At 46.3% G+C, this 15,019-nt stretch overlaps 1 protein-coding gene across 1 annotated transcript in view; it reads right to left on the bottom strand.

The window, feature by feature from the left end:
- Positions 1-15,019, bottom strand: part of Mthfd1l (methylenetetrahydrofolate dehydrogenase (NADP+ dependent) 1 like) — a 184,297-nt gene extending 169,278 nt beyond the window's left edge. The window contains exons 1-6 of the mRNA XM_021220926.1: positions 14,618-15,019; positions 7,314-7,398; positions 5,903-5,953; positions 5,763-5,816; positions 1,950-2,074; positions 262-362 (exon numbers count right to left, since the gene is read on the bottom strand). Of these exons, the coding sequence (XP_021076585.1) occupies positions 262-362; positions 1,950-2,074; positions 5,763-5,816; positions 5,903-5,953; positions 7,314-7,398; positions 14,618-14,847 (646 nt within the window). The 5' untranslated portion in view covers positions 14,848-15,019. The remainder of the gene's footprint in view (positions 1-261; positions 363-1,949; positions 2,075-5,762; positions 5,817-5,902; positions 5,954-7,313; positions 7,399-14,617) is intronic.

Here is a 15,019-nt window from a genome sequence, read left to right as displayed (position 1 = left end):
TGAGCCCTCCAAATGTAAGCTCTCAGAATTCCCCCTGTCTCGAAAAACCTAAAAAAAAAAAAAAAAAAAAAAAAAAAAAAAAGACATCAATTGGAATTTTCCAGAAGCAAGTTATTATTTTTAAAAAGTTATCTAAATAGCAGTAGGTAAAAAAAATAGTGTTTCTCTTTTCTATTTCATTTAGAATCGTCCAGCCACAAATCCTTATTGAAAAACAAAACAAAGCCGAAACCCCAGTAAACAGAATTGATCATTCCAGACCTGATTTTTCAACAAGTTCTACGGCAGCTCTGGCCAAGGGCGAAACAAAACACTCTGGAGCGTCACCTCGCACCAGCTTCCCCAGATTGACGTCGGTCACCCTGAAATCGAACGGAAGAGAACAGGTGAGTCACAAAGCATCCAGGGGGACATATGGGAGCAAGTCACGACTGAAGATGGAACACGGAATGACTGGGAGGATGCAGGAGACTCCCTAGGACCCAGCACAAACCCATGCAGGGCTGCACGTCTTAGCTCCAGAGACACCTTCAATGGCTCCAACAGTCCCCGCAATCAGCTGTCCACTTTCAGACCTCAGGATTGAGTCTATCAATCCAGAGACTCGCAGGTCAACTTCCACTTGGCTTCAGTATTTATTTCCTTGGGAAATGAAGGGAGAACATCAAGAAAACACACACTTGCTATACAGTGGCTTCTGTGTGCTTTCTTCCACTCAAGTCTAGAGCAAAGAACTGACAAGATGATGTTCTCTACTTCATTCTGTATGAATGAAGACACTCGGAAGGTTTCTATGATTCTCTCCCTGTATGAAATGTCTGAAACTATATCCACATAAGACCTTGGGCAGTCCTGATCCAGGACCACATCTTCTTTCTTTGATCACTCTGCTATAGAACTGGAGGTTTTATCATCCATCTAACTATCCATTCCATCCATCCATCCATATCTATATCCCAGGGAACTCAAGTGTCTTACCTATACATCCACCCACCCACTGAATTACAGCCCAGCCTTTATAAAGCATTCTCTTGTTTGAGCCTGTCTTCCCCTTGTAAGAAAGAAATGATAGACTGCAATAAGCCATTGTAGTTTGGCCGAGCATGGTGGCACACGTCTTTAATCCCAGCACTCAGGAGGCAGAGGCAGGAGGATTTCTGAGTTCAAGTCAGCCTGGTCTACACAGTGAGTTCCAGGATAGCCAGGGCTATACAGAGAAACCCTGTCTCGAAAAACAAAAACAAAAACAAACAAACAAACAAAAAAAGCCAGCGTAGTTCAGTGGATTACCAAGCTTTCAATGCAACTGCTGAAGGATACGCTAGACAGAAGTCTAACTTTATAAATTTGTTCCCGACCTTATCGTCCCAAATAAGCCCTGTTGTTTCAGCTACAGGACAAATTATTTCCTATGCTTCCATATAAGAAAATGGAGCCTTTACTCTCTAGGAAACACACTGTCCCCGCAATGTAGGCTGATGGCATTCACTCTCCTGTGATACTTATATCTTACCATGGCATTCCACAAAACACCCAATGGTCACAATTCCCCCCACTACCACCTCAAAATTTAATTAGAAATTCATATTATTAATAAAAACATGTGTTGTTATATTTTTCCTAACCAGTCTAGGAGTAAAGGATGCTTGGAGCTTCAGTCTTTCTTTCACTGTTCGGTAGAATTACCCGGGGAAGATTATTCCTAGCCAAAGACTCAGTCAGGAAAATAGGAGCTTGCTGAGTACATATGATAGTTCAGGATTATCTCCAAACAGATGTGTATTTTCCAAGATACATGACTTTCATTCACAGAATTTTAAAAATTCTCTACCTCCTAAGCCTATTTAAAATGATTTTGACTTACAAAGAAATTGAAATTTAGATAAATCATTTCAGTTATTTATCAATAAGATTGATTACTACTGATTATTTCCTTTTATATTTCTTACCCGTCCACATCTTTTTCCGGCTTCAAAGCATTGAGAACTTTGTTGCTCAACGAATCTTCAGAGATCTGAAGGGCAAGGCCATGCACTCTGGGGTCTTCATTAATCTTCAGGATTTCATCTATGATCTAAACAGAAAAACATAAGCTGTGTGAAAGTGAGAACTAGTAAAAATAAAAAAGTTGATGGGGGGGGGAGAAAAAGGATTTCTTCATAGACCCGGAGAGGTGGCACATTGGTGACACGTGTGCTCACTGCTGACTTTAGCTGGACCTCTAAAACCTATATAAAAAAATGGTTGGCCCTGGTTGTATAGACCTGTGAACCCCGTTCTCGGGAAGTAGGGACATAGAGATCTCTGGGACCTCCTGAGCAGCCAGCCTAGCCTGAAAGGTCAGCTCCCAGGTAACGAGAGACCCTGCACACAAAGGAAAAAGACGGCTGGCTCCTGAGGTTGTCTTCTGGCTATGGTCTGCCTGTGCATCTGCATACACATGTGCACACAAGCACCTGTGCGTGTATACACTCATACCCAGATTCCTAAAACTGTTATCTCTTAGGTTCTTCTCACTCCTTATTGAAGACTCTGGGGTGAGGTACAGCAAAGAGTCTGTCCCCTCTTTAGAGCATGCTTCGAGAAGCCCCAGAGGAACCTGGATGAATAAAGCTTTCAGTAGCTTCATAGTTCCTGAGGTCCCGCCATGTCCTAGAAAAGAACAACTACAACAAAAACCCAAAGCATCCCTGTTACTCCAGGTTAGTAGACAAAAGCCAATTCCCTGCCGATGACCAATTTAAGACAAACATTCCAGTGTGGAGGGAGGTCTGGAAGGAGCCAAGTACCTCGACCAGGTTCAATGGAACCTGTGGGTCCAAGCAATCACATACTCAAGAGAGGTTTCCCAGCCATAAGTCTAACCAATCATGGCTCTCTGGTCCACTGGGTCTAAGTGTCGTGACAGGAGCCTTTCTTACAGCTTTGAACAGAAACTCAAACACTCGGACTGATTTATTTCACACTGACCCAGGAGTAGAAAGATCCCTTGCATGTGCATCCCACTCAAAGAAGGTGTCACTTTGCTCCTTTTATTTTATTGCTTGGCAACAATATCTATGTTATTACTACCATCTGGTAGAGAAGGAAAATGCTATTTGGTACAGAAAGAATATTTGCCTCATTCATTCAGCTGTGAACTGGAAGTTTCCAGGGGGGGGGGAAAAAAAAGTAACCTGTTAAAGATTCTGCAAGGCTGGTTAGAACATCATGATTGTGGAGAGTTGGAGATCTGGGGATAAATGATCCTGGGCTGTCTCTAATTCCCTTTATAGTCATTTGCTGCCTACTGATTTATTTAATCTGACATCCTCCTGACTAGCTGGTGAAATTCACTCAGAACGTAGTAACACATCAGTAGCTTCCAACAACTCCGGAGGCCTCCAGAGTCTTGTAGCAGACAACACAGAGGTCTCGACGCAGCCATCAGAGCCTCTGCGGCTTAGAGCAGAGACTGGCATTCACCCAAGTATTTTAAAGGGCCTCGACTGATGACTTTCTGTTGTTGTTGCTCTGCCACTAAAACAGACTTCGTGAAGCTGGGAGCCGGAGAAATGGCTCAGTGTGCTGCTCCTCTAGAGAACCCAGAGTTCTGTCCCAAGTATCCATGTCAGACGGCTCACAAGCTCCAGGAGTTCAGGTACCTCCCTAGGCACAACACTCATGTGTACACACCCAGCCTATCCCACATTTAAATAAAACAAACAAACAAAATGTCCCAATCATCAGCTTTGTACGAGTTCTAAGCAAGGGACCTACCAGCTAGCTGCTCTGGTAGATATGCTAATCGGGAAGCAAGCCCCTGCCCCCTTCTCCAATTGTAGTGATAATATACATCCTGAAAGTGATGGGTGATGTAGGAGAAAAGAGAGCAGGCCAAAGGGAGCAGGGTCACAGGGTGAGGGTGGTCAGTGGGTCCATGGAAGCAGAGCTCAGGATAAAGGAAGAATCTCGCTTTATCTGGCCCGAGAGTGGGACAGCACTAATAAAAGCAAAACACAACTGGGGAAATAAAAGCTTAATAAATTAAGATGCTCAACATAATAATGCCATGCTCATTGAAATTTCAGCCCTTACACCAAAGCAGTGGAAGTGGACAAATCCTTATAAAAACATGTTGGGTGTACAACCATACTCTTGGCACTTAGGAGGCTGAGGCAGGGGGATTATGAGTTTAAAGCCAGACTGGGCTTCATAGTGGTTCCTGGCTAGCCTGGGCTACACAATTGAAACTGTCTAAAGAAATGGAGATGTGCCTGTGTACACTGAGTGTCCTGGAAATGGCCGACCTGCTTCTTTGGATCCTGTCTCTGCTTGTGCCTTCATGGTTGGTACACACCCTGACTGGCAAATGCAGTATTAACAGCTTGTCCACTACTTCGTTTCCCTTCTTCCTTAGAAATGATCTAAATGGCATTAAGACTTCATCTCCCCTCCTCCTTTTCGCAGTGTGGCCAGACAATGCAAGTGGTGCAGCAGAGCAAATTTTTGGTTCGCAGAAAACACCCTTAGAGGGAAGAGCATGCACACGGGGCCTGCCTTTATTCTTTTCCTTATTAGTCGGGTCAATAAACTTTACTTGAGATGCTGGGGAAAAGAGGCAGTGGAGACCTTCACCCACAACCTCTGTGTACTGCAGAGAATTACCTATCCCCATAGGATCTAGAGAAGACGCAGATCATTGACAGTTCCTAAGGACATAGAAAGACAGACTACAAGAGCACAATCCCATTCCATCCCTGGCTGGACCGACAGCTAGATCCCACTAACCAAGCAAAACCAAATACATTTGGAAGCAAACTTTTGGTCAAGCTTTCTCTCTCCTGATGCTTGAAGTATGGGGCACCCTCAGGCTGAACACCCAGACAGTAACCCCTGAGAACAGGCTGGCCTGGGTAGCAACCTCCTCTGACTGATTACCACCAAGCTGCTGCTCCCTCATCTCATCTCACACCTAGGGTTACTCCTCTTTATAAATGAAAACCTTTCTGCCCAGCCCTGCAGGAGAGGACAGGTTACGTCACACTCCATGGTTTCAGTTACTCTTCATCAACTGTGTTACCAAAAAGAAAAAAAAAACACTCAAGGGAAAGTTCCAGAAATAAACAATTCATGAGTTTGAAACTGTACACCTCAGAGTAGCACGGTGAGTTCTAGAACCAACCAGACACGAATCAGCCCCTTGTCTAGCACACCTACACCTGTATATGGGGCTGCTCCTTTGTCACTTATGAGTCACTTGAGCTCCCTAATCAGCATGGTAGCAGCATCAGTGTTGGTGCTTACGTAACTTTTCTTTGACTGAATAGCGGTGCCAAAGCATAGGAGCATCAACAATCGTAGTTAAGCCAGAGAGAAGCCATGCAGTGCTGTAGGGTCTGTGCTACTTGCAGCTTTAGGTATCTGCTGGGTGTCACTTCCCATCTAATAGTCTCTGTATCTAGTGATAATCATTTTGAACAACCCCCATTATCAGTGGAATGGCTTTTGACCCTAGTGCAAATGTGACTGCGACAGGTAGAGTTGACTCTACCATCTTTGATTTGGCAGTACACTGCAGAGACGCTCAGGAAGGAAGTGCTGCAACTCTCCTGACTTTGGGATGCTTTTCCTAGCCAGTGACTGCTGATGTCCAAACATCATTCATGTCTGATCTTCAGGGAAATTCAGTCACAAGAGAAGGCTGGACCTGTGCCCACCACCCCAGGAGATGCCCATAGTCCCGATGAGGAAAGGAAATGAGCTAGGCCGGCCGACATTACCTCATCCTCTCCGCTGTCTGGAGGCAAGCAGATGTGAGTGATGTCCAGACCAGCCTGAAAGAGAACGTAAGATCCTTTGTCACCACAAGAGAACAAACCATTAGGGATTCTAATGGATTGCTAGAATCGCCAGCTCTCACCTCCTTGGCCAAATTCTGGTTCATATCCTGCATCAAGTTGTCATCGCCTGCCTAAGGACAAAGAAGCAGAAGGGAGAATGTCATGATGTGAAATACCTTCACAATGTGTACCAAACACAACACAGAGATCACTTGAGAAGACAACGAACACAAGTAGCCTGAATAAAAAAGATGATCAGAAAATTACAGAAAAGACCTAATTGCCTATGAAAACCGGGCTAACAGCTGGAGTTATGTACATATAAACTTCTTAGACTAACACATGATATCCTTTAAAAAACAAAGATAGATTGCATGTTATAGGGTATGGTGGTTTGAATGGGAATGGTCCCTACAGGCTTATCTATTTTAATACTTGGTCCCCTGTTGATGGAACTGTTTGGGAAGGATTAGGAGGCGTGGCCTTGTTGGAGGAGGTGTATTGCTGGGGGTGGGCTTGAGGTTTCAATAGACCTGCATCACTTCTCTGCCTCCTGGTGGAGGATAAAGATGTTATTTCCCAGTAGTTCTTACCTCTAAATCTCTGAAACCATACCCCAACCAAATGCTTTCTTTTATAAGCTGCCAGGGTCGGTCATGGTGTTTTGTCACAGCAATAGAAAAGTAACTAAAACGTGGGGTATATAAAAATAACATCATCACGGCCACAGAGCCAGCATCGCGCTGTGTGAACCACCAAAGACAGGAGTTTGGAGGCTTGTACTTGGTTTGAATGGCAACAGGCAACCAGAGTCCCAGGATCCCAAGTTCCCAAACCAACTCCCCTTGCTAGGAGGGGATATGGAAGCTTCCCAAAGGATGCAGGTCACATGAGCACAGGCCTACAATCTCACAAACCAAGACACCATTGGCCACACAGGCTGCTATCCTGATACTGGACCAGCCTGCCAAGCATCGCATCAACAGGCCGGCTACTGGGCCAAATCGCTTCCAGGCCTGGCTCATCCTGTTATTTCCCTGCACCTGCCACCACACAAGGATGCCAATAACACAGTGCCAACTGCAGCTCAGGACTACGGGGCAGCAGCCAAAGGACAAACACGCGATGCCAAGGCCTCTGATACACTCATGGCTTTTGACACGTGAGTTGTCAAACATTAATGTGCACCTGCCATTACCCATTTGTCTTCCCCAGAAACAAGAGGGAAAAGACTTGCCAGTCATATCAAGTATACATAAGTACATGTGGGTTAGTAACTCTTCTGCGTCCTATGATTTACGGTGCCCACCTCCTGACCTCAATGAGTAACCTATGCCTCAGACTCCAAAAGAGTCGTGTCTAACCTTCAACCCCAGAAGAAAACCACATAATAGCACTGGCCACTGGCAGGCCATGCGTCTGGCCTCTGTTTATAAGCATTTGCTAAATTGCATCTTAAAATGCTAAAAGAGCGCCATACTCCTGACTTACCTGAATAACAGCAAGCACTGGCTTAAAAGCAGGGTTTTTTTCTTGCAACAAGCTCAGCACTTCCTTGGAATTGTGAATGACGTCTCTGTATGGAGAGAGAAACACAGCACAGTCAGGTCCTTGTTAATGAGCAGTTAGGACAGGCACAATGAGTGTCCTTACAGAGCTTGCTGCTGTAAGTGAATCAGACAACAGAGGGAGACTGATCAGAGTGGGAGGGAAAGCTGGGCACCCGGGCATCAAGAACTCCTAGTGCAGGCAGTGTGTACTGGCACAGAGCTGCTGCGGTCCCAGCTCTAGGGAGGTGGAAGGGAGAGGAATTCAAGGCCAGCCTAGACTACACGGTGAAACCCTGACTCAGAAGAACTGAACGTGACCATTCATTTCCGAGGAGATTAAAATTATCTCCTGTGTTTCCCAAATTTGTTATAACGACAAGTTTGGAGCCAGTGAAGAGGGCTCAGTGGGTAAAAGTACTCACTGATAATCTGTCAACTGTCCATCCCCTGGACCCATACGGTAAAAGAAGAGAACTGAAGTGACCGCTCCACCCCCAAGTTGTCCCCCTGACTTACACACTCACATGCACACAAATAAATAATTGTAATGAAGGAATTGAAAGTCTGGGTTTCTATTCGAAACAATCTCATTCTTTCACCACATTGTCTTACTCCTCCCTCAGGAGAAATGAGTCTGAGATAGTGTGGGAAATGCAAACAAATGGCGGGGGCGGGGAGGGCTCTGTGAAAATGGTGACAGCTAAGTGGACGGTGAGTGTGGGGCAACAAAATGGTGTCTAAATTCCGGTTAGATTCCAGCTCCTAGAGTTTAAAGGAAGGATTCAAAGACAGAAGAGGAGGGAGGAGAGCAGGAAGTTGCAGGTGTGGAAGGCATTGGATGCTGTAGCCATTGTCTTCAACATTTTAAAGACAATGTTACCCTGCTGGGGCAGCTTGTTCTTCTCCAAGTCTTCAGCTAGGGCTGGGAGAGGAGCAGACCTATATAAATATGGCAGAGGCAGACTTTCTTTCTAGAACCTTCTAGATGGGTCATTCTGAAAGCTGCTGTCACCTCTACGCTACGTCCTTACCGGCACATCTCCAGCAGTCAGTCTGCTTTTTGTTTCCGCCTCTCAGAGCAGACTGAAAGGCTACCCAAAGCAGTGCCCAGTTTCAGTGTTAAAACATGATTACCCCTGACTCCCACCCCAATGATGGCAGAGTAAACCTGGGGTTTCACATGAGCTAGGCAAGTATTGCAAGTCACTGCTGGCTTCAGGATGCCTTTATTTATTACCTGCACTCGACAACTTTCAAAAATGAAATTATCCTCAGCCAGGTGCCATTAGTAATGACTCACCAAAAGCCAACTGTCTCCCACCTTGCAGTGTGGTGGCTGAGGAACTGTGAAGTGTAAAGTGCTGAGCTCATACAAAGGGATACCAGGAACAGGGTTCTCACAAGACCACAGAGAGTTTAAAACTTGCATGGGAGTCAACTGTCCTAATGCCACAGAGGCTAACAGAGCCAGTGGCCAGGCAACTGTGCACTGTTAGCAAATCATTTGTTTGGTTTTGGTTTTATACACTTGGGACAAGACGGTTCAATCCCTGGGGAGGTAACTTCGTTATTGTGCTAATAATACGTGAAGCCATTCTGAAAAACTGAGATCACGTCTCCAGTGATGGGTGCTGAGGTTTCTATGCTGCACTGTCGCACAGCCTGGCAGAGCTGCTAAGCTACCCTAGGCCAAGCTGGGTCCATGTTTTGGCTTGGTCTGGGGGAGGTACTGCACCGAGCACTTCTGACTCTAAGAATCCCCTGGGAAGCATAATCAACATCAAAATTCCATCGCAGAAAGTCTGATTCAATATGCTGCGCTGGGGTCCAGGAATATGTCATTTTAAGTAAGTGCCAGGAGTTCCTGGAACCCCTGGGGATATTCTGTGGATAACAGCCACACCTGGCACTCAGCCCTCCAGTATACTAGGAGGTGGGGGGCAATCTATGGATTCTGACTTTCTCACCTGTATAATAGGTTTCAGTGGCTCTTCTCCTTTTCATTATTGTTGGAATGTTTTTTTCTTTTTTTCCCATGACTAAAACTACCTGTATGAATATGCAATGTCCTCTCTATAATCATGTGTTTGTGGTGGCGCCCATCTTTAATCCCAGCACTTGGGAGGCAGAGGCAGACGAATCTCTGAGTTCAAGGCCAGCCTGGTCTACAGAGTGAGTTCCAGGACAGCCAGGGCTGCACAGAGAAACCCTGTCTCAAAAAACCAAAATAAAAAAAAATAAAATAAAAAATCAAATCATGTGTTTGAACCCTTAACTCCCAGCTGCTGCTGCTGCTGCTGCTGCTGCAGTCTATGAAGGTTGTGGACCTTTAAGGAGGTGGAACCATGCTGGAGGAAGTGCGCCTGAAGGTTTTATGGCCTGGTCCAACTTCTGTTTACTCTTGCTTCCCTCGACTCCAGATACAATGTGCCCAAGTACCTTCTGCTCCTAGCACCAAGCTTTTGCTCTGGACAGTGTCCACTTGAACTATAAACTCAAACAAGCCTTCCTCCCCTCAGGGTGCGTCCTTTCAATTACTGGTCATGGTCTTAAACATAAGAACCACAAGAATGAGTAGCAGAAACCCCTCCAGTCCTGCCCACCCTCAATAAACTACACTTAAAAAAAAATTGCTAGCCCCAATTTAAAAAAAAAGAAAGGAATATTCCAATAGATAAATTATCACTAGGTTTAAGTTAGCTGTCAAGGGCTTGAAGAAACGGATCAGTTAAGGGCACTACTTGCTCTTCTAAAGGGCCACTGTTCCAGTTCCAACACTCACATAGAGGCTAACTACTATCTGTAATTCCAGTTCCAGAGGCTTGGTTACCCCTTTTTTGGCCTCCGAGGGCAACAGGCACATTGTTGGTGCACAGACATACATGCAGATCATACACACAGAATAGAAATAAAAAAAAATTTAAAAATCAGTTGTCTGACCTAAAATAGTTGAAGTAAGGGGCAGAAAGAAGTTATAGTCACACAAAGGGGCTCAACAAGGCAATAATACCACTTTAAAAAAAAAAAACCAAAACTGGCTGGGGTACCCACCCACAACTGGCCTGTGTGTGTTGTTTCCATTTCTTGCTGTGATGCCTGCAGTGATAAACAATACGGGAGCATTCCCAAGCCACAAACATCCAAAAAGTAGCAGAAATGTTTCCAAAGATGAGTCTATGCCCTTGAGGAAGAAAACTTCAATTCTGACTGGGAACAGTGTAGCTAAAACTCAAATTTCCCTATTACTGAAGATAGGTGGGTAAAGATTTAAGCTTAGATCGGCACTACCTGACCCCTATTAGTGATACTGTCACAGTTTCTGCCTCCACCACCAGCTCAGTCACCTCCACCTGGCTAACTGCATTAAGTCTACAAGCTCAGCACAAAGCTGCCTTGTTCTAACAACTGTATTCCTCCTCATTCTCCCTGAGGCTAGCTGTGACCACGCCCGAGTGTAGGAGAAAACAGCTGGCCACGTTACTGAAAATCATCAATGCACACTTATCCTCATCCCCGGATGCCAAATGCCAGCAGCACTTGTTAACGAAAGTCCTCATTTAACTTCTCAGCCCTTTCAAAGGTAAAAGGATCCTTCTAGGAATACAGAGCTGACCTCCACAGACATCTCCACACAAGACAGCCAGTAGTGTTTAGAGAAACGGTCCATGGTCAAAGAAGTGGAGAGCTGTTTTATAACTCTTTGCTTTGGCCATTATCAGACACACGTTACAGAATAGCTGAAAATAAAGCGGACCCCAGCTACTTCCTCCCGGTAGCCTTCCCAACTCCTCTTTTTCAGTAATAAGATTCTGAGTTCCAACCTCACATGACCACCTGGATCTCCCAGTCTCTCTCCAGCAGCTGGCTGGGATCAAGTCCTTAGCTTGTGGCCACAAGGAGGTGGGAAGGATTACGTACTAAGAGGAACACATACAACCTGGCTCCTTTTATCTCACTGGCTGGGAGGTGACAAGACCAGAGATGAGAAGTGATGAGTAACCATCTTGGGGACCATCCTGGAGCCTTTGCTGAGGATGTTATCTTTGGGTGTTGCTATGGTTTGAGTGGGTCCTGCAAGCTCATGTGCTGGAGCCTTAACTTCTGGTGTAATGGTACTGATATGGGACCATGAGGAGGTGGAATGGATTTATGCGGTTGTCATGGGATGATGGAAGGGATTCATTCACGTCTGCATCTCTTTTGCCTTTCTGCCTTCAGCTATGTTGTGATGTAGCAAAGCCCTGGCCATCTGCTGGCCCCTTGACAGTGGACTTCCCAGTCTTCAAAAGAATGAGAGAGAAGTCTTTAGAGTCATTCAGCCTGTAGTGTTTTGCTATAGCAGCAACCCCCCCCCCAAAAAAAAAAGATAGGCATCCTGACTCCTTTTCAATTTTATGCAAGAGCTGAATCTGAGATTGGTAAATTATCTTATATACATCATTCCATCAAATCTTAGATGGACACGGAACGCCACTCACCATTATGAACCAGTAAGAAAAAAATGGCTGTCAGTTAAATGACAACATACTCTTTTCTTTCCAAAATATCTTTATTGTATTGATGGAATTTCTTTTTAATTAAGTGTATATGTATGGAGGCCAGAAGAGGGATTGACATGTCCTGGGCTGGGGAGGGTGGGTGTGAGTCACCTAGTCAAAGTTAGTACTGGGAACCAAACTTAGCTCCTCCACAATAGCACTGCTCTTAACCAATGAGTCAGCCCCAGTAGAGAATTTTTAAAGGTATCTGGACAAAAAAAATGTGTCAAAAGGAAAATCGACTGAAGAATTCTCAAACTTCGAATTGAGGATCTGACTTTCCTGAATGAATTTTTAACTAACTAACTAACTAATTCCCATTTTTTGTTGATTGACAGGCTTTCTTTTTTCATATGATCATTCTGTGTATCCTAAGAATGTCGGTGAAGCAGCAATCCTTAAAGATGCCATTGTCCCCAGGGATGTTAGTCACTGCCCCACGACTCTAATAAAAGATCTGAAGCAATTAACTTATAAAGAGAAAAGGGTAGTTTTGGCTCATGGCCTTGGAGATGTTCCAGTATGATCTGGTAGTCTCCAGCAAGGACAGCCCGTTGTCACAGGGGTGTGTCTCAGAGCAAAATTCCTCATATCAGGAACCAGAAAGGAGAGGAGAAAACATTGAATCCTCACCATTCCCTTGAGGGAAGGTCTAGAATACTCATGGTAAGAAGCATCTCTTACCAGGCCCCATTTCTCAAACTTTCCACCCCAGAATGGCCTCGGAAGCACCACTTTGTGGTCCAAGCCTCAGTGTATGAACCCACAGAGAACCATGAACAGCCAAGGTGTAACCCTGTAGTTTTTCTGCAGTCCCCCACTCTGCAAGTGTCGGGGGCTGACGCTTTCTGGATTCTATCAGACGGCAGACAACTATCTGAGATCACACTACTTCCGAAAATGATCTCTCAGATCACAATCATGGAACTACACCACTATGTAAAAGTCTCTATGCTTCTTGGTGACTTTCTGCCAATATCACTTCTGCTGCACATGGATAATGTAAGAAATTCCTCCCTAAGCTCTTGAACAGCTATCTAATTCCAGGTGGCATCCAATCTGATCACTTCTCCACTTTCCAAATCCCACGAGTGCAGGCAGTGAGAAATTGGCTAAAATGGCCACGTGGCCTACAGCAGCTACGAGACCCAATCGACAGGAAGCAAATACTCGGTCCAAGGGTATTCAGGATACACATTCGGATTGCTGGGTTAGTGTAAATCTTAGAATTGTCTCAGTGAAGTAGGTGGCATTATGATTTCCATTTGCAGTTGAACATGCTAAGACCAATAGCTTGTCCCCCTGCCCACACACCCAGTGATACAGGCACATTGCGGAAGGAAGGCATCAGTTTCCTAAGCACTGTCCTCTGGATCAGAAGCAGAGCCAGAGAAACTACCACCCATCAGCATGCACGCATATGTTTTTACTTATATATTCATGTATGCATGTTCCGATGCATGTGTGTTGTGTGTACACGCCACAGGTCAACTTTGGATGCTGTCCCGCAACAGTTGCCCACTTTGCTTTTGGAGACAGGACCTGTCATTGGTCTGGATTATTCTGGGTGGGCTGGCCAGTGAGCTTCTCGATCCAACCTCGTCTGCCTCTCAGGGACTGGGGTGTCATATGCCACCATGCCCATATGGGTACTGGGGATGGAACTTAGGTTTTCATGTTTCTCCCAGCCAGAACTTTGTACTCAGTACTTAACTGAGCCATCTCCCTAGCGGGAGCTTCCATTTTTAAACAACAGGTAGAAAAGTAGAAATAAGGGTATTTCATAGCACGTGAAAAATCACACGAAATTAAAATGTCAGTGTCCATAAAATGTTGGATTTTATCAAAAAACTGTGAGAATGTTTTTCCTTATTACAAATGCACCCATGTAACATTTTAAATTCTCCTTTTTAGTTCACTGAACCTTAAGTATTTACTGTCATGCCCATTACACCAAGTTTGCAGAGCTTAGTTTAGTTTATTGTAAAAAATAATGACTATTTATTGCGGGATATATGTGTGACAGCCGCTGGGGGCAGATTATTTTTGCTCATTTAATTATTTCCATAGCCCCAGTTGGGAATCAAAGCAGAAAAGGGCTTTCCCGCCCTTTGCAGGTGGGTGCCTCTGCACAGCAGTGGCCTAGCAAACTCACTATAGGGTCTGACGACTCTGCCCAGATCACCACTGGATAGAGAATGAACTTTCCAGATACAGCTGCACCGGAACCTGTGTGCTCTCTGAGCAGAGATGCTCCGGAGCGGACCGTGTAAGTCCAGACCTGGAGGGCTTCCGCAACGGGTTTGGCCCGCCCCTCCTGCAGGAGTGGGACCTCAGCAGTGGCGGGATAGCAGGGCCATCCTCCTTGCTTCTCTCCCGCCCAGGGCCGCACCGCCCTTTTCCTGTCGGCGCCACGCCCGGCGCGGTTGCATCAGAGCCGGAGGCGGGCGATGCACGTGGAGCGGGGCGTGCGGTCCGTGAGGCGCGCGCCGGCCGGGGGGATGCCCTCATCTACAGGGTCCCATACTCCGGACGTTCCCCTTTGCCCTCTCTGCCAATCGCAAGGCGTCTCCAGCAAGTCGGCACCAAGCACTCTGTTTCCCGCCCTACGAACCGGTCCCTCGGGTCTCCTAGCGGCCGAGAGTGCCGTTGTCCCATCCTTGGGTCCCCGGCTAGGGTCCTGCCTGTAGACAAACCGGACACTCACCTGACGATGGAGTCCATCCCGGGGGCTTCCGGATTGCCCGGGCCATGGCTGCTGAAGGTTTGGCCATCCTGCAGCCGCCGCCCGCGTAACCCCACGGGGTCACCACCTCCGCTGCTGCTGCTGCTGCTTCTGCTGCCAGAGCGACACAGCTCACGGAGGCGACATGCCGGGCCCGGGGGCAGCTGCTGGCGGCCGAGCTGGCGAAGCAGGAGAGGGAGGCGGACGCTCATGCTGCGGCAGAGCGCGGGGTGACTGGTCCTCCCCAGGCGCCGAGATGCGGCTGCAAGTTCCTCCCCGGGTTGGCGAGGGAGGCACCAGAGAGCCAAGCGGCACAGTAAAGGGCCAGCAGCAGGAAAGACTAGGCTCTTCCTCGTGGGAGGAACTGAGGCCCCTAGGGGGCAC

The sequence above is a fragment of the Mus pahari genome, chromosome 21 (genome assembly GCF_900095145.1).
Source record: "Mus pahari chromosome 21, PAHARI_EIJ_v1.1, whole genome shotgun sequence".
Classification (NCBI taxonomy): Eukaryota; Metazoa; Chordata; class Mammalia; order Rodentia; family Muridae; genus Mus; species Mus pahari.
Note: the sequence above shows the minus strand (reverse complement) of the source record. Positions and strands in the feature narration are given on the sequence as shown.